At 44.0% G+C, this 18,236-nt stretch overlaps 1 protein-coding gene across 1 annotated transcript in view; it reads left to right on the forward strand.

The window, feature by feature from the left end:
• SPIDR (scaffold protein involved in DNA repair) overlaps positions 1-18,236 on the forward strand; it is a 2,344,543-nt gene that overhangs the window by 2,133,471 nt on the left and 192,836 nt on the right. Inside the window, exon 16 of the mRNA XM_086965726.1 lies at positions 6,641-6,793. Within this exon, the coding sequence (XP_086821852.1) occupies positions 6,641-6,793 (153 nt within the window). The remainder of the gene's footprint in view (positions 1-6,640; positions 6,794-18,236) is intronic.

Raw genomic sequence — 18,236 nt, forward strand, 5'->3', positions numbered from 1 at the left:
GTTGGCTGTTCATACCACGAATTAAAGGTTAAAGGTCTAACCTTCTCGGCTGTCTCGAGTGCTCCCTCATTTGTGTGGCAGACCAGTGAGCGTGATATATATATATATATATATATGAGTATATATATGTGGGGCACATATAATATATTGTTTCCGGGGTCCCGCGCATGGGCGGGAATGCTTATGACTTTGATGAGGATACCCCTGGAAGAGAACTAGGATTACAGGTAAGTAACTAATCCATATATGCACCTACAGGATGACACAGCTGTGTCATTGTGACTTTATTTCCCTTCGCATATTTGTAGGTCTCGCTGAGCCAGGGCATGAGCTACTCGGAGAGACATTTAGTATGTGAGCTTTGAAAGTGCTACAGGGTGGCCTAGCGCTTGGGTTCACGTCCGCCGCCCGCCATCTGTCTTCTCCGACACAGACTTTCACTTTTGGCGCTGCTGCGCGCGCACCTCTCACGCGCACGGCCAGCCGCTCACCTCATACTATTGCGCAGCCGCCATGCAAACTGTTTGTTCACCAGCAGAGATGTTTACAATTTATTCGAGGAATGTTTCTTCTCCTTCTGAGCTTATGTGAGAAGTGTGTGACATTTGATACATACATTGTTTGACCGCAACAAAAATAACTGACACACAAGCCTAAAGACTTACTTTACATTGGTGTAGGAGCTGGTCTTCAATTTCTTCATCTCTCTCCATTTTTATCATCCACTTTTTCCCCTTATGCATCACCACATGAGTGCTTCCTACGTGTGCCCGGCTTTGCCTCGCTCTGTCTCCTATCTCCTTTTTTTTTAAGATGTCACCCTCCCGGTGACCATGGGACCATGGGAGTCAGGCCTCCTTCCATCGCCCCGTCCATATTTTTTCCCCCTTACCTCACAACACTTTTGTTCCACGCCACATCTTCCTTGCATGGATCCCCACTCTAAACTCCCTCCCTCATTCTGTGCCAAACTATTTCCATCTGAGCATCCCGCACCATATGGCTTCACTGTGTTATCTATGTTTTCCTTGGCGTCTCTTGGTCTAACTCTGTGCACAAGTTCTTTCATCGCCCTCAACAGGTCTCTCTTTCTCATGTTCTGAGGTCCTCCATTTGTTACCCCCTGCCACTCCTGCTCCAGCCGCTCTCTGACCTCAAGCACCTTCTGTCAGGCTCACTCTAGGGCCCCAGTCCCAGTGCTTCAGTCTCCTTTACTCGGTGTCTCGCTGTGTTGTTCTCTCACCCACAAGTCTGTCCAACCCTCCTCCTCATGGCTTCACCATGGACATCGCCTCGCACAAGCAACTTTCTCTCTCCCCCCCTTTCATGATGGTGCCTCATCTCATTCTGTCTCCAAAAAACAATGTGCATGCCGGAAGTGGTATTTCAGGCACTGCGGAAACGGTACAAATACTTAAAAAATAATGCACACAAGTGGGTGCACATATAAAAATCTAATGCTTCTCCAAAATTAAAATTCTGTAGGCCCATAAAATTAAGAATACAATCCAAGGACCGGCTAGGAGAGATTATTTGAAAAAGTGGAAGCACAACATTAGCAATTTCGAAACGATGCAAATCTAAACAGGGCACACTATTAAAGAGCAAACGATGAAAAAAATACTACGCATTTAAAAAAAATATTACATACAATTTTTCAAAATTAGTATCATATTGTTTTTCTTATTAACCAATCGTCAATAAACAACCTAGGGCAGCAGCTGCAAGGTCTCATTATTATTAATGCTTTCGACTTTTATCTCATGCTGCAGCAAGCTTTCCTTTACCGGCAATCATTGTGCTAGCTACAGAGCAGATTAGAATGTGGGTGCAATGTTATCTTCTACAAGTTCTGAGTGACTTTAAACATTGCAGCAGCTCACGACCCCACGCTTCTGGTTTCAACACTGCGGACACAACTTTACTTTTATCAGCACGGTGGAAAAATGCAGGCAAAGAAAAAAAAATTAATAGGAAAATGTAATTATTGCTTTGCAAGAATTTTTAAAGGGGAAAATAATTAACTGTGGTAAATGCAATCCACGCCCGGCGCACTTCTGGTTTCAGCATGCCAACCGCACGCATAACTTTACTTAAATTTCGTCAAAAAAATTCCATGCTTCCACTTCCAGGTGCATTTAATCACTGTGGTAGCTTTGAGCACAAATTCTCACCTCATGTAGATTTAGTCGCATATAACACGGTTTGTCAGGGGAAACGTTTGATTCACTTTAAAATGTGAACACTGCATAAACACATTCCTGTATGTGAAGTAGCATAGCAAATCTGAATTTAGATATAGAGGCGGTTCTCGATATTTGCAATAGAGAGGTAGACAGTACACGCTTAAGTGCTTCACGCCTTAAAAATAGCAATGGAAAAAGTACTGTGTATTTGTATTTTACACATGTTATACTTTATAATTAAGAAAACATGTTTCATGGTCAAAGGGATCATGGCCAGGTCTTTGTATATTATCCTTATTATGAAGAAGTCGACTTTCAATAACGCACTCCATCCCGCTATCCCCCATAACAGATGCAGGCACGGTTAATAGATTTTAAAGCTTCCCGTGCTTAATTGTTACCGCCTCCCCAAAACAAAGTTGACATATTCACTTTCACTGTGACAGTATACATATACTTGACAGTATACATAGCGTATACAATAAAAAAGTGACGTACATTCAGGGATATTTATTTATACTTAAAATTTCTTGTATAGAGGTTGATAGCTCGAGTATTTAACACGTAATCAACATAATAAATATAAAGTGGCAAGAGCAAGTGGACAATGTTGCCCAGCTAGGATCAGTTCAACAGGCTTGAATTGGTCACTTCAAAGAATTTTAACAGTCCAACACCTTGTGCACTCTAAAATACTACAGCCTTCGTCGCAAATATGAACAGTCTTGTGTTACTAGATTAAATAACGGCATATCCTGTCACATTTTTAAAATCATTACAGTGCAGTATTTTGCAAAAAAAAGATAATAAACGGGGGATTTTTGTACCCCATTGTCATGCAAATTTTGCAACTTTTAAACTTTGAAATATAAAGCTGTATTTGAGTGCGTGCAATATGTGTGTGCGTGAAATGGTCTTTGTGCGTGCAATAGTGTGTGTGTGTGTGTGTGCGCAAAATAGTGTGTGTGCGTGCAATAGTGTATGTGTGTGTGTGTTGGACTATGTGTGTCCCGTGAGAGTGTGTGTGTCTCTATCAGATATCCCAAGGCATGCTGATAAGACTCCACAAGCCAGTTGCAGGGGAAAAAAACATTGGCTTAGCCAATAGGGCTCGCATTTCGGACCTTATAAGTGTTTAGCCATGCAACAGTTGGTGTTGTTGCACCAAGGACATTCTGCTGCATAACTAAATACTTACAGGTTCCAAAAAGCGAGACCTATTGGCTATGCCAGTGCTTGTTTTTAATGTAATTTTGGTTGTACTGCACGGCAAAACGCATTGGCAAAACCAATAGGCCCCAAGGTAAAGACCTGTTGGCTTTTCCAATGATTTTTTTAAATAAATATTTTATATTTGTTTTAGGTAAACTTTTGGAATTATCAGTTTATTATACTGCATGTAATACAAGGAATCTGGTCATGTCTCATATATCATGTTCCATAGCAAATAAATGAACAATTAATAAGATGATAGTTGTTTAACAATGTTTCCTTCTTTGGGGATGACTAAATAGGCCTAAAAGACTGCCCCTTCTTATAATAATTCCTAGACAACCAACAGTTATAGTGTTTAATAATATGCTCTCAAGTCAAGTGATCTTTATTCGGCCGAATATGGCCATAAAAAACAATCAAGTATAATAATCCAGTTAAAACATACAAAAATTCTAAAAGCCATGTAAAATTTATATAATATATAATTAACCATTCTGTTTCAAATAGTATAGCTGCTTTTTACCCCATCATGGTTCATCAGAAGGAGTGCAAAAAGCCTGGTAGTGACAAGACTGTGGTTTGGTCTTGAATTGCAATCTTAAGTTCTGCCTGCTAGCCCCTCTCTTAGACTATATTAGAGATGGAATTCCGTCATTGCTTCAAATTTCCACGGTGAAGAAAGTAAGCCTGAGCATGCTGATAAAACTCAATATTGAAGAAATTTTACAATAGTGATATGCTTTTTCCCTGAAAATAGAACGTGTTTGTATATTTGGCCAGGGTTTGAATCCAGGGGTCGCAAAAAATTGCATAATTTCTACTGTAATAGGAATTGCAAGAATTAAAGTTTTTTTCAAAAAAAGAAGCAAAATTTGGTGTTCTTCTCTTTTATGTCTACAATGACCAACTAGTTAAAACAAAAAAAAAAAACAAAGAAGCGTACAGTATGACGAGTGTAAATAGGAAAAAGAGGGCTGAAAGCAGTGGTGGGGGTGATGTGGATAGAGTGAGGAAGGTTATTAGGAGGTCAAAACAGGAGAGGTGAAGTAGGACAAGGTGTGGCACAAAGGGGTTTGAAGGCAGGGGGTGGTAAATGAATTGGCGATTACAGGGGAGAGCCTCCTTTGAAGACGCTGATGGTTGGGGGAAGAGGGAGAACCTTGCCTTAAAGAAACAAACAAAAACCTGCCTGAAGAACGTAATTTTTTCCTCAAGAAAGTGCTTAAACAAGGTTGGTTTCGTCAACCCGGTAAAACCATTCTTGAAGAGAAATTTCTCATGATTAGTGTGACAAAAACAATTTTTCAGAACCACTTTCTTCAGTTTGTTTCATCACCCTCAACCCATACAACCAGTAGAAACAGCGTATTCCCCCGGCACCATTCGACACAAGTATAATGTGTAATGCGCAAGTCAATAGATCTCTACCTTCTTTCACTACTGCTGTCTTTTGTCAACAGTTGAAAGCTCAGTAGATTTATATCCAACAATTTCATTTTACAGTGGTTGCGGACTGTTAAAAAGAAGGACTATTTTATTCCTTTATTTTACTAGTGTTTGTTTCCTCTCAGGCAGCTTCTAAAAGCACCATGGTTGTAATAATCCAAATTTAGCTAAACGAAAAAGTGGTTAACTTATGACAAAAGGTTTGCCTTACTTCTCTCTCATAGTTCCATCATTATTGAGTCTTTAGTGCCTTCAAGAAACCCATACGCTCATATATGAGTTTATGAAGCACAGAGCAGCACTGCACACTTTGACAACATCCACCAGATGATGCAACCACACCTTTGTGACTTGTTTTCTGAGTTTTGAGGACCTGGGTGGCATTTATGTAATGGGATTCAACTCACATTATTTGCCATCTTATGCTCCTGTTATGTTAGTGACACTCCAGCTGCAGATTATGTGACATTCAAACAGGACTGAGAATCTGTTCTGTAATTAAATATTGGATCTCTGCAAATACATTGGAACCCCGCCTGCTTTTTTTGGTATATTTTTCACATTTTTTAAGTAGTAGGAATGCTAAGTGTCTTACCCTGCTTGCCTCCCGCCATACTATCTTATCCCAGGTTTACCTGGCTGTAACCTGTAAGACAGATTTGCATAATTTTTCGGTTAACTTTCTCCCACGCGTGAAGAGGTTTTGTGCTTATTTCCCATCTTTGTGAGCAGTAACCTGATTTTTAAGTGAATGCAAGCTCCCTTGTCTATCTCCCTTGATTGCTTTCAACGAATACGTTTAGGTTGACTTAGGTCAGAACATGTTCTCTAAATTGTTCTGTAGTTTTGCCTGAGGTAGTGCACTGTTGATGCTAGAGACTGTCACTATATTATTGTCTGTAATAGCTGCATCAAATTCTTCTGATGTGGTGACCTTTAATGTAGTGCCTATTCTTTAAAGTTCATTATAGTCCAGATGCTTAATTTTATTCCCTTATTATTAACAATTATTGACAATGTCCACACCTTCAAGAAAGACAACTCTCCACAGCACGCTGTCCTCACTAGTAGACAACCACTACCCCTACCTCTACTGAACCAGTGATAGTGGCTGTCCCTTGCTTCTACTCCGTCTATCCAGTCGCTTGTCTGTCAGTGTGGTCGCATTCCCCATAGTCTCGAGGATGTGCGTTTGAGAAACCTTTTGCTCTGCTGGATTAAATTTTACTAAGCAACCCTCTGAGGGTACCTTTAAGCTGTGAGGAGTATTTGTAGATTGGCAAAAACATGCTTTCCCTTTATCAGTTTATCATCAATAGGTTGGCAAGGGTTGGCCTTGGTGTAAGGAGTGTGCACATCCTACATCCATCAACCCCGCTGTTTTAGCCACACTCTCATGTTTCTTCATTTAAGTTACTAAAGCAACTCTTTCGTGCGTCGAGACTCTGGTAAAGGGTTATGTAGCACGCCCCCCCCCCCCCTCCTCTTTGGTCTAATTCTTGAGAATGTTTTTGAGACATGTTATCCACCCGGCTGCTGCTTAAAATATTAATCTTCTCAATTTTGAGAGCAGAATGTTGGATCTTCTCATCTGTACTTGGAGCCAGACTACTGTATACGCAAGATTATAACATTTTATTTAAAGCATTTGGGTATTCTAGGATCACAGCACAGATTGTTTAATTCCGTTGCCAGTTTATAATAGTCTGAAAACATTCTATGTATTGATGGCTGTTATCTGCTCTATCAAAGTGTACTTTATTGCTGCAATTTACAAATGTCTTTGTTGGCAGGTCGAATTATTTGTGTTGAACGCACCGTTCTCTCCTTACAAAAGCCCCCATTGTGCCCTTCCATTGCTGCTGACCTGAGTGAACTCACGGGACCTGTCGGACTGGACGAGCTGGATTCTACCACCCAGCCCAACACTCTGTGCAGTGTTCGAGGTGTGTATCGGCCTTTCCGGGTTGAGGAATTTACGTGAGCGAAAGGTGATAGTCCACGCAATACAAGAGCGTGGGTTATTAGTGTCGGGGAGGTGGGGTTTCTCAGGGGCAGTGACTTCAAAGGGCATTGAAATGTATAAACTTGTTTGCTCGACGCTCCCTGGGAGCCGGGACCTGCTTGGCTGCCACGGCTTGACAAAGCGTTACAAGCAGGTGCTGCTGGGGACATAATAGATGGCTCTTAAATGAGACAACAAGGGACGTATGCGACCTCTTAATAACTCAAGATTTGGGGGGCAGTGCTGTCCCCCCCCAAAAAAATGCACGAGCTGTGCTTATCATTTCTTTTATTTTTTGTAGTGTAAGGCTTTTTCAAGCTTCAGTGCGACACAGAGAACGGTATGATAGGGACATCTTAAGCTTGTTCACAGTAAGAGAGATGGGGATGGTGTGTTTATGTCAATGTTCATGTGCTGAGTGTTCATGTATGTAATGGTGTGCGTGTGATTCTGTAATGGTGTGGGTATGTAGTGTGTGATGATGTGTGGTGCTCGATGTGTGTGTGGGGGGTTGTGTTGGTTCACAGTGCAGTGACTCGGTTATGTACTCCACCAACTTGTTGTATGCACTGTACAGTGGTCTCAGCCAGGCACCAATTGGTTCCTGTCCTGTAACTGTATCCTCAGTACTTTGTAGCAAGCTCCACAGGTCTCGGTAAAGTCACTTATGTCGGTTTTTCAGTCTACAAGATGCCAGCAACTGTGTTGTGTTGAAACCCCATTTTAGTCCTGAGTGAGAAAGTATAGCGGAACGGATCTGAGCTCCATGTGGGAGAACGGGACATGCAAGTTTGGTAGTGATGAATGAGACACAAGCAAAGTGGGCAGACACGAGGAAAACAGGGCTGAGCACTGTAGAGGAGCAGGAAGGGGGTGCAAATTGTGACACAGGCTTGAAGTGTGGGTTGTTGAAGAACAAAATATGCACAGGGATTGGAGAGGGGCAGAGTGCTGGTGAGGTGGGTGGTCGTGTGATGTGGGGATGGGGCAGAATTGGACACAGCATGGAAGTGGGATTCTGGACACTCTGCGGGGAAGGCAGATACAGGATCCTAGAGCAGGAAAATGGGAGAGAAGGTGGCAGCATGGACCCAAAAGAGCAAAGGAAGCAGAAGAAAGATTGAGAACTTTACTTCCTGGCACATTAGACTTCTTTCCTTGGCCTCCAGCCACTCCCTCTGTCCTAGTGACCACACAGTTGACTACAGGAGGTGTAGGGGATACAGCTTGACCATGCGCCCATGAGCAACCAGTGGTGTGACCATGGGGTAATATGGAGGCTGTATCGCCTGACCCCCAGCCTCACACCGAGGCACGCCAGGCAATATGTACTCACCTCATGTGCTTTTGCCCATGGCTGCTTCTGGTGTCTGTCCCTGCTGCTGTGGGGCACTGCACGGGACAGGGGGTGTGTGTGGCAATTGGAATCCAAGCATGGAGTTGTGGGGTTGGGGGATAGGTGGTAAGTGGACATGGTGACTGGACTCAGAAGTCAGAATAGGATTCAAGATAGTTATGTAGTAGTGGATGCCTATTTCTCATGCACAGAGAAATTTCCTCTCTTGGGTCAGTATTACACATAGTGTCCCAAGGGCAAAACGTGCGTGTACACCTGCTTTTTGCGCCCCTGGGGCACTATGGTAATACAGAAGGAGTTGCAGACTCTTGTAATCCGCCTTCTGTAATACTGATAACGCTGGTGCACATGTAACACAAGCACTATTCTGAGAGGGCATTCTCTTATTTGAATGGGGCGTGGGCCCATACAAAGGAACAAATCACTTTGCCTCTGCCCCATGCTGTAATACCAATGTGGGCACAGAGGCAAACATGCAATTAGGAGGCGCACTGACAATGCGCTACAAAAAGGTGGCGTAATGTTAATGTGCCTTCTGAGGACAGCCCTCCAGATGGATCAACGGGGGCACAGTGCCATAAACTCCGCAGACATCCCCCGGCATGCGGGTGCAGTCACAGGGGAATCTTTAACCTCTCTTTAAAGAGGGGAACATGGAGCAGCTTTGAAGAAGTCACTCTGTATTTCACTAAATGCAGTGCACCCAGGGCAGCCAGATTTCGCAGCTGCCTTGGGAGGGGGGAGAGTAGAGGGAAGGGACAATGTAAACTTCTTTGCTCACCTCCAACTGTCCCTGACCCAGGTCCCAGTGCACCATCATGGTATTGGAAGAGAAGGGGGCGGAGATAGTGGCTGGCCTCCCCCTATGTACAGCCTTCTGGTTCTGCAGCTCATAAACAGAAAAGGTGACACTGTTTTGAAGAAGAAAAAAAAGAAACAGTCCATGGACTAACAAACTGGAAGTCATTATGCGAAAACTTTGCAGCAAAGACAGTATAGGCAAATGGCAAATGTAATTTAGTGTCATTTTATTATTCAAAATACCCTCCTATTTCTAAAGTATATACAGCTGTAACTTGTACAAGTACAATAACATGTATATTCCTTTCTAGTTTAAGTGAAGAAATTGAAAGTCACTAGTTTGAGAGCCATATTTTGAGTTAAGGTCTATATTTTCTGATAGATACTCCTAACCTCAGATTCCTCCCCTTTTGATTATTCCCCAGACATCAGACTGGATCCAGAATTGTTTTTGCAGTTCTCCTGCATGCTCTGGTAAATGGCCTTGTGTCTCTCTGAACCAATGCTGTTTCACTCTGGAAGTGATGCACGCATATAGGCATCACATGCGTCTGTTTATGTCTGTTCTATCTGGATCTGGAGCTACCCCTCATCTTTTCATGAGACCCTTATCTCAAATTTTTTTCAGAAATCTAGTGTGCAAGTGTAAATATCACCTTCCAAGACGACAGTGTTTAAATCTGGTAGGGAATGTCGCAAACAAGAATGCCTGTGACCGGCCCCAATTAGAATTGCCTATGGTACCTGCAGTCGAAACAAGGCTCCAACCAAGCCCTGCAGTGACTGTGCCTTAATGAATCCCAGTTGAGCAGAGAACAGTTAACACTAGTAAAAAAAACCTGTAATTCTGTAAAGTGAATTGACAATTTTAATTAAACAAATCATAAAACCAAACAAACAACGGAGAGAGTGCCAGTGTAAAACATCACACTTGATGGTGTCTTATATGTGATAAGCATGATCATCATTTTTATCAAAGTAATAAGAACCACAGAGCCCGGTACAACAAATCATAAATTCAAAGCACTTCTGCGGCTAAGGCAACAACGTTTCGACCCATATTTAAATTACAGGATCATCATCAGGACTCTGATTGTTAATGAGCCCGAGAGAGCTGAAAATAATCAAAGTGATAACTTCCAAAGTAGGGAGAGACCGTAGATGTGCTACAGGAGACGCAACCTACAATCAAGAGTGATGAGAAATTAGGAGGTGTCATAGGAAGCAGGGAATCTGAAAGGAGTATTGAAAATGCAAAGCATCCCTGAAAAGCAGTGATATCTTTAACAATGGTTAGTAATTAATGGATGCTCAGCAGGGTAAAGGCAAAGTCTTTGCGTAAGTTGAAGAAAAAGCAGAATAAGTCCTTGTTGGACTAGGCCTCTTTCCGCCACTCTCGAACTCAAGAGAAGATGTGAGCATGTCAGCATGCCTCCCAGTGTCTCTCCTGAACCCATGCCAATTCTGACCTTTGTCCTGAGGCAATCGGAATTCCCAGTGCCATTGCCAAAGTCACAGCAAATCAGAGAATTCAGTGAAGCCATTATGCCGGTCTCTGGCATAATACCAGCTCCCTCTTCCATGCTTCTGGGCCCCAAGGAAGCCACAGGCCCCCACCTGGGACTCCACCTTCTGGACCCTCTCTACACACCGCACCAGGTACACTGCCGACTCCTATCTTAGCATCTTGACCCACACCAGACCCTGGAACATTGATGCTGAAATACGATATGCAACCTATTGTGCTTTCCAACTCTGAGTCAATGCCACTTTGACCAAGGACGCAGCCTGATCCACTTGGGACACAGCCTTAAGGCAACCCATCTGATACCAATACTCTGCCCTTGCCTCAAGGAAGGACCTAAACTCTCCATTCTTTATTTAGAACGGTTTCTTACTATGACGCATATGATCCTGGGGATGAATTTGCCCAACGTTCCACTTATGACAATTCGTATGAGAACCTTCAGGACGGCTGTCGTCTGAGCACCTTGCCAGAAATTGGGCTAGTTTCATCCCCAGCCCTGCCATGGAAGAAACTGTCATGCAAATGGTAGCTGAGGTTTTCGACCTACAGTTACCCCTTATGGACGTCAAGACTAACGTCCTCACTGAGGTGCTTCAGTCTGAGCAAACAAATACTGAGCCACTGCTTCTGTACAGTGAAGCACTCACTGACACCCTTTTTCGGGGCTTGGGTAAAATCCTGTTTCGGACCTCTGGTGTAAATGAAGGTAGCACATTCTATCTTCCTGCCCCGAATGGCCCAGACTTCTTGACTCAGCACCCCACACCTAAGAGCCTAGTATTGCAGATCTCAATGAGTAAGGTCAACCCCAATGCATACCCTACTACACCTCCTCACAGGGATTCAAAACGTATCAAACTCTTTGGGAAACATGTTTTCCTTAACCTGTTTGGCACTATGTTCCATCAAAGCCAGCTGCTTTCTAGGGCGTTATTCCCACTTCTTATATAATTCTGTCACACAAATCTTGCTTGGTGTCCAAGAAGACTTGCGTCCCGTCCTTACACCGGCTAAACAAGATGGTCACGATGTAGAAAAATGTACCATCCGCTGTGGCCTGGACACTAACGATTGCCTAGACACGAGCAACCCAGTTTTGTATACTTATTCTGCCACCCAAGTGGGACGGATATGCCCTTACGTGGGTCCTGTGCATACTGTGTCACTGGAACCAAGCAATACCCAGCTGATGAGCCGATAACTAGGGCAAAACCGATCCTGGGTTGCTTGTGTTCTGGTTCAGGGAGGACATGGCTTGGGAGTTCAGGCTGGGCTGTTCCTATTGGAGCAGGGTCAAGACTGATTTGCATATAGCGGGGTCCAAGCTGAGGTGAGGTGGCATGGTGCAAAATAGCGATGGATTGGGATGCGGCCCGAGTGATTACCATTAGCTGAGATTAATTCAAGCATTTCATCCATCAGTGTTTTGTAGACAGGCAACTGGAACCAGTGTGGCTCTCAGGAGGCACATCTCAATGAGTTCCACAGGCTTCTCCATCGATGCCCAGTCCATGGTAATAGTGCTTTTGTATCCCTGCAAATTACCCACACTTCATTTAAAATTTCACAACCTCTCCTTTAAAAGCCATGCCCCACCCATCTAACAATACCTAATCTACAGTGGCTCTTCTATCATTCTCTCCCTCTAAAGAGCACATCTAACTCCTACTAATGTAATCCACTGCATAGAAGGTGGAGTAAAGACAGGGAATATTTTCCTATTTAGTGCCAGACTAATCCCAATAACTGACAATAACCCCACTAATTCTGGGATCTGCAGCAGCATGCCGCCTGGCATAAAGCACAAAAATGCCTAGCGAGGGGTAACAAGTGATAAATAATGCAATTACAATACAGTATATAACCCACACTAAAACTAATACCATAACACTCAGCAGTCTGACATTCAATTATAGTTCATACAGACTGCTTATAATTTCATTTACTGCTTGACACACTTGCCGTCACATAAGATAAAACTGCTAAGGATCATATCTATCACCCAGATTTGTACTGTTCATGGCTATAAACCACCTGATCAAGCTTAGAATAACTGAAGAGATCTGCCACATGCAGCTGGCCATCGAAGGACTCTAATTTAGTCCAACATTTCAGATCCCAACTCGCTACATACTACGGCCACTTTTTGACATATCACAACGACAATCAGATATGGGATGATATTAAACTCCCAGCGTATCTCCCCACCATTTCTCCCTTTAACCTATGCTTGCTCAGGACCATAAACCGTAAACAAAATATCTCAGAATGGACAACCCATGGCAGTAAGTAGCTAAATAGACCTATGGGCTCATTTCCTTGCTTCCTTCTATATCGAAAAGCTTGGTAAAATTGGCCAATGTCCAGTTAACCAATTTCGTAGAAAATAACAAACTGCTGGACCCATCTCCGACGGGCTTTCAAGAAAAAAATAGCACTGAGTCTTCATTTTGGCCCTATTGGATGATGTCAGGTCAGTAGTTGATCAGTTCAAGGCCCCGTCTTGATTCTACTAGAATTGTCTGCAGCTTTTGACACTGTTTCCCATAGCCTGTTGATCAAAAAAATGCATGAATTCAGTCTTCATTCTAAAGTCCTATATTAATTTGATTAGCTTCTAAGTAATAGAATACGAATAGTGATGTTGAGCATGTTCAAATCCCGCTCTCATGTATCCAGAATTGGAGTCCCTCAAGGCTCCTCCTTCAGCCCAGCCCTTTTCAATATCTAGGTTTTCTCCTGAACTAAAATTGTAAGGAAATGGGTCTTTCATTCTACACCACTCCAATCTACAACACCCTATGCCACTCCACTCTACTTTACACTTTGACACTCTACAACACTCCACGTTTCTCCACTTTATGCCCCTCGACTTTACAACACTCTACCCCATTCTACACCCTTCCACTTTACAATATTCCACTTTTCTCCATTCTGCGACATTCCACTCTACTCCATGACGCTCCAATTTACGACACCCTGTGCCACTCTACCACACTCCACTCCAGGACACTCTAACTTTTAGCCATGCTGAACAGCAGCTGGTGTACAGCATGGCTAAAACACATTGACAAAGCTAATAGCTCTTGCATAGGCAAGACATGTTGGCTTTGTCAATACTTGTTTGTGTTCTGTAGGGTGTTTTTCGTAGCACAGAACTAGAGTAAATGGCTGAGGTTCTTCTAGTGCCTCTTTCCATAAACATATGCCTGCTTATTTATCTGGTGAGTGAAGTTCAAAACAGGCATGATGGCAGAAAACCCGAGGAATATCTCAAGTCCCACCAGTTGTGGAAAGCCCCAAAATCTCAACCAACTACACCAGAATATCCTCATTATGTTAATAAATGAGCAATGGACATGATGTTCAAATTCCAAATAAACAAAGGTTTTTATCCCCAAGTCTTCCTGGTTAGAAATAAAACTGTAGTCCCATCTTAAATCTCCGGCACCAGAGTAGGTTTCTGAAGAAGCTGTCCTTCTCCACGGTGACTTTACAGAAGGCGATTGAGCTTCTACAAGAAGAGGCATGCGTGACCCCCTTTATCTTCAAGATGCATATTTTTCAGCAATGCATCTACCATAACATCACTAGTTCTCTTCCAGGGGATACTCATCAATAGTCATAAGCAGTGAATTATCCCCGCCCATGTGCGGGACCCCGGAGCTTATAGCAATATATATTTATATATATGTACATACATATACAGGTGCATGTCTCGAAACTAAAGTTTATAAACTTTCAACCGCATACACCCAAATATGTATGAAAACCTACATATATGTAACTATGCAGCCCCATAAAAGAAACCAAACTAAAAAAGTGGCAAACAGCCAGAAAGAACTCAGCAATACTTGTATAGTAATAAGTCACTTAAGACAACTTGTAATAGAGACCATACACCCAAATGTCTTCATACAAGAATCTTTTATTTTCCAGAACAAGGAAAAAACACAAGTAGTTGCAGGCAGTTTGGCCCATAGGCTGCATAGGAATACATGTCCTAAGACAGGAAAGACAACTGGCACCTTGTCTTTAAGATTTACAAGAATCTAGGCACTTTGCCTTTAAGAACCTCAGAGAGCCCTATGTTCCCAGCATGCACCACAGGTGACAGTTAGGTCAGTTCTTTTTCCGGCTCCTTCTGTGAGGATCCTGGAGCTTGAGCTCGACAGTTTTTTGACCTTTAGTCAGAAATTGTTATTTTACTTGCTGTTTAGCATTTCTCCTGTGCTGGGAAGTTTTACCTTCTTTTTTCACCCTTTTCTGTCAAAATGCCAGCTCCCTTCAGAAATTGTCCATTCTGTGAAAAGAAGATGGCTATGTCGGATCCACACTCCGTGTGTATCGCCTGTCTTCCTTCTACTCATAAGGTAGACACCTGTTATCACTGCAAAAGGTTTTCCTCAAGAACACTCCGTGATAGAGAGAGGATTCGGCTTCAGGCGGTGGTGGAGAGAGGAAAGTCCCATCCAGAAAGTGGCCTCGGGGATCAAGAGCCCTCCTCTCATCAACAGCATCGACACCGACACCAGTCTGCCTCTACAACATCTAGAAAAGGCAGATTCCAGATTGCTCGCCGTCGCAGCCACCGTTGAAGAAAAGGTCTGAAAAGTCTCCGACGTTGAGACAGCGTAAGTCTCTGTCATCGAGAAAGTCCTCGACGTCGAAGCGTCCTACTTTGGACCCGAGGTATGGTCAAGATGCTAGTCTATCGACGTCGAAACACACATCGACGTCTAGACACCCAATCGACGCCGAGACACTCTCCGTCACCTCACCGTAGATCGACGTCGAGAAGCTTGCTGACGTCAAAGAAACCTGAAGGCCAGTCGACATTGAGATCAGTTCACCACTCGACGTCGAGATCACCACTACGTCGAGGACGTTCAACGTCGAAGTCACCACGACGTTGAAGTCATTCAAAGTCACCACGACGTCATGCCTGGTCGATGTCGAGGTCCCCTTTGAAGACGTCGAAATCTGCACAGCTCTTGACTCCTACAGGGCATCGCCATGGTTCGACGTTGAGGGAGAGGCATTTGTCAACGTCGAGGGACAAGGAACATGCTGGAGCCTCGGAGGAGGTTGCCGGTGCACCTCACTCTCCCTCAAGATCTTCGTCACCAGGACTCCATATTGTACAGGTTTCACCAGAGGGCTCTCCAGGAGTTGGGGAAGAACCTCGGCGGAAGAAAGCTAGGACTCAGCAGCCTTGGGTCGGACTACTCCCGTACCTACTCTCCTTCCCGCCTCTCAAGATCTCCAATTCAAACACCTCGGAGATCCCCACAAAGATCAAGGACACCCACAGTGGTATCTTCCAGAAGAAGAACACCGACTAGATCACGCTCTCCGCGATCCCGTCATATGCATTCAAGGGATAGATCTAGGTCTTTTCATTCTTCCCCAAGAGAGGGCCACAAAGACCTCGCTCCTGGTCTACCTCTTCTACTAAGACCTCTATGAAAGATTACTCTCCTACTTGTACCTCTACACCTCCATCAAGAGTTTCGCCTGTGGACGATCTCACTACCTTCAATGAGGTGTTATGCCGAGGAGCGAGCAAGTTAAATATAACGATGTTGGTTCCTACTGTTTCTACCTCAGTAATCTTTGAGACCCTGCATCACCGCTCCTCAGCCAGGCCGTTTCTCCCACTTGTTCCTGGCATTATTGATTTTGCCACTCAGACTTTTCTAACTCCTGCAACAGTGGGTTCTGTGCCATCATGAATAGCTAAGAAATATAAGGCCCCTGATCAGGATTCATTATTTCTTCGCTCTGATCCGCCTCCAGATTCTATCATTGTGGCAGCGGCTAAGAAGACCCAGTCATCTATGTCTTCCTCCTCTGCTCCTCCAGATAGAGACAGCAAAGTAATGGATTCCATGGGCCGGAAGATGTGCAACACATCGGCCTCTTTCATGAAGGTTTCCAGTGCCTCCGCTCTATTGGGAACATACGACAGGCCTTATGGGATTTTCTGGGTCATTTTGTAGATAAGCTTCCTAAAGAAGATCAACAAGATTTTCGAGAAATCTTACAAGAAGGACGTCTTGTCGCTAACCAAGTTATTAGCTCCTCAGCGGAATGGGCTGATTTAGCTGCTCACGCATACGCTCATGAGATCTGTTCAAGGTGTTCTGCATGGCTGCGATTAACTGGTCTTAAACCTGAAGTGCAACGGAAAATTACTAACTTACCGTTTAATGAGTCTTCCCTCTTCGGTCCTCATGCAGGCGAAGAGATGACTAAAATGAAGGCGGAACTGGACACAGTAAAAGCGGTAGGTTTGGAGAAAAAGAAAGACTTTTGCAAGCGTTTTCGCTCCAATGAGAAACGCCAGTTCCAACAAAAGGGTCAATCGAGCCAGTGGTCGCCGCAGGATCAACAACAGCAAAGGTCTCATTTCCAATAAACACGACCAGGGAGGGGAAGAGGCAACAATAGACAACAGGCCTCTGCCTCAAAACAACTAGTAAAGTAATGAGGGGATACTTCCTCTAAACGTGTTGTCCACTCCGGTAGGAGTAAGTATCGCTGGTTTTCTGGAGGAGTGGAACAATATAACAAACGACAAATGGGTGTTAAATATTGTCGAAAATGGATATCTACTACATTTCAAGACCCCACCTCCTTCGATTCCTCCGAGGGAACTCAGCTCGTGTCATCCCATCCTACAAGAGGAGCTAAACGGTCTTCTGTTAAAAGAAGCCATAGAACTTGCCCCAGTTCATCAGAGACGCCAGGGGATATACTCTCTATATTTCCTGGTCGAGAAAAAAGGTCCTTCTGTGGAGTACAGGCCTATTCTGTATCTTTGCATCTTAAACAAATGCATACAAAAAGAAAAGTTTTGGATGCTGGCTCTACACCAGATCTTCCCTCATTTACATCAAGGAGACTCCGTTTCCAGGTGGCTCGACGCCATTATCAGTTTCGAGTTCTGCCATTCGGGCTCAAGTCAGCCCCAAGAACCTGTTCAAAGTGCATGGCAATGGTGGCGGCCTTTCTTTGCAAACGAGGAATTTTTATTTACCCATACCTGGACGACTGGCTTCCGAAGAGTTCCACTCCATCTCTGCTTCAGTCGCATCTGTCTTACAGTCTCCACATTCTGAACAAACTGGGTCTACGAGTCAATTTCAAAAAATCGATTCTCAACCCCATTCAGAACATTCACTACCTAAGACTGTCTCTGGACACCGTGGAAGGAAGCGTGTGTCCTTCGGAGGAGAGATTCGCATCTATCAGGAAGAAATCTCAGGAGCTTCTACAGGCTCTCCACCCTTCGGTCAGACAAGTGTCCTCTCTCCTGGGGTCCATGGCCTTGTGCATCTTCATTGTCCCCAATGCCCGATTGCACATGCGTCCTCTTCAGCAGGCTCTGGAGAACAAGTGGACACAGGCATCCGGGAAGTTGGAGGATCTGATTACCCTTCCCCAGTCGGCCAAGTACTCCATCAGGTGGTGGACAAAGAGATCAAATCTGCTGCAGGGTGTTCCCTTTCACCAAGAGACTCCAACGCAAACTATTGTGACAGATGCCTCACTGCAGGGCTGGGGTGCCCATATGGATCACCTCCAGGTGCAAGGTCGGTGGTCGGACACAGAGAAGGATTACCATATCAACTTCCTGGATCTGAGGGCAGTCCAGTTAGCTCTCAAATCCTTCTTTCCGTCTCTGAGATCCAA

The sequence above is a fragment of the Lissotriton vulgaris genome, chromosome 4_1, assembly GCF_964263255.1.
Source record: "Lissotriton vulgaris chromosome 4_1, aLisVul1.2, whole genome shotgun sequence".
Taxonomy (NCBI): domain Eukaryota; kingdom Metazoa; phylum Chordata; class Amphibia; order Caudata; family Salamandridae; genus Lissotriton; species Lissotriton vulgaris.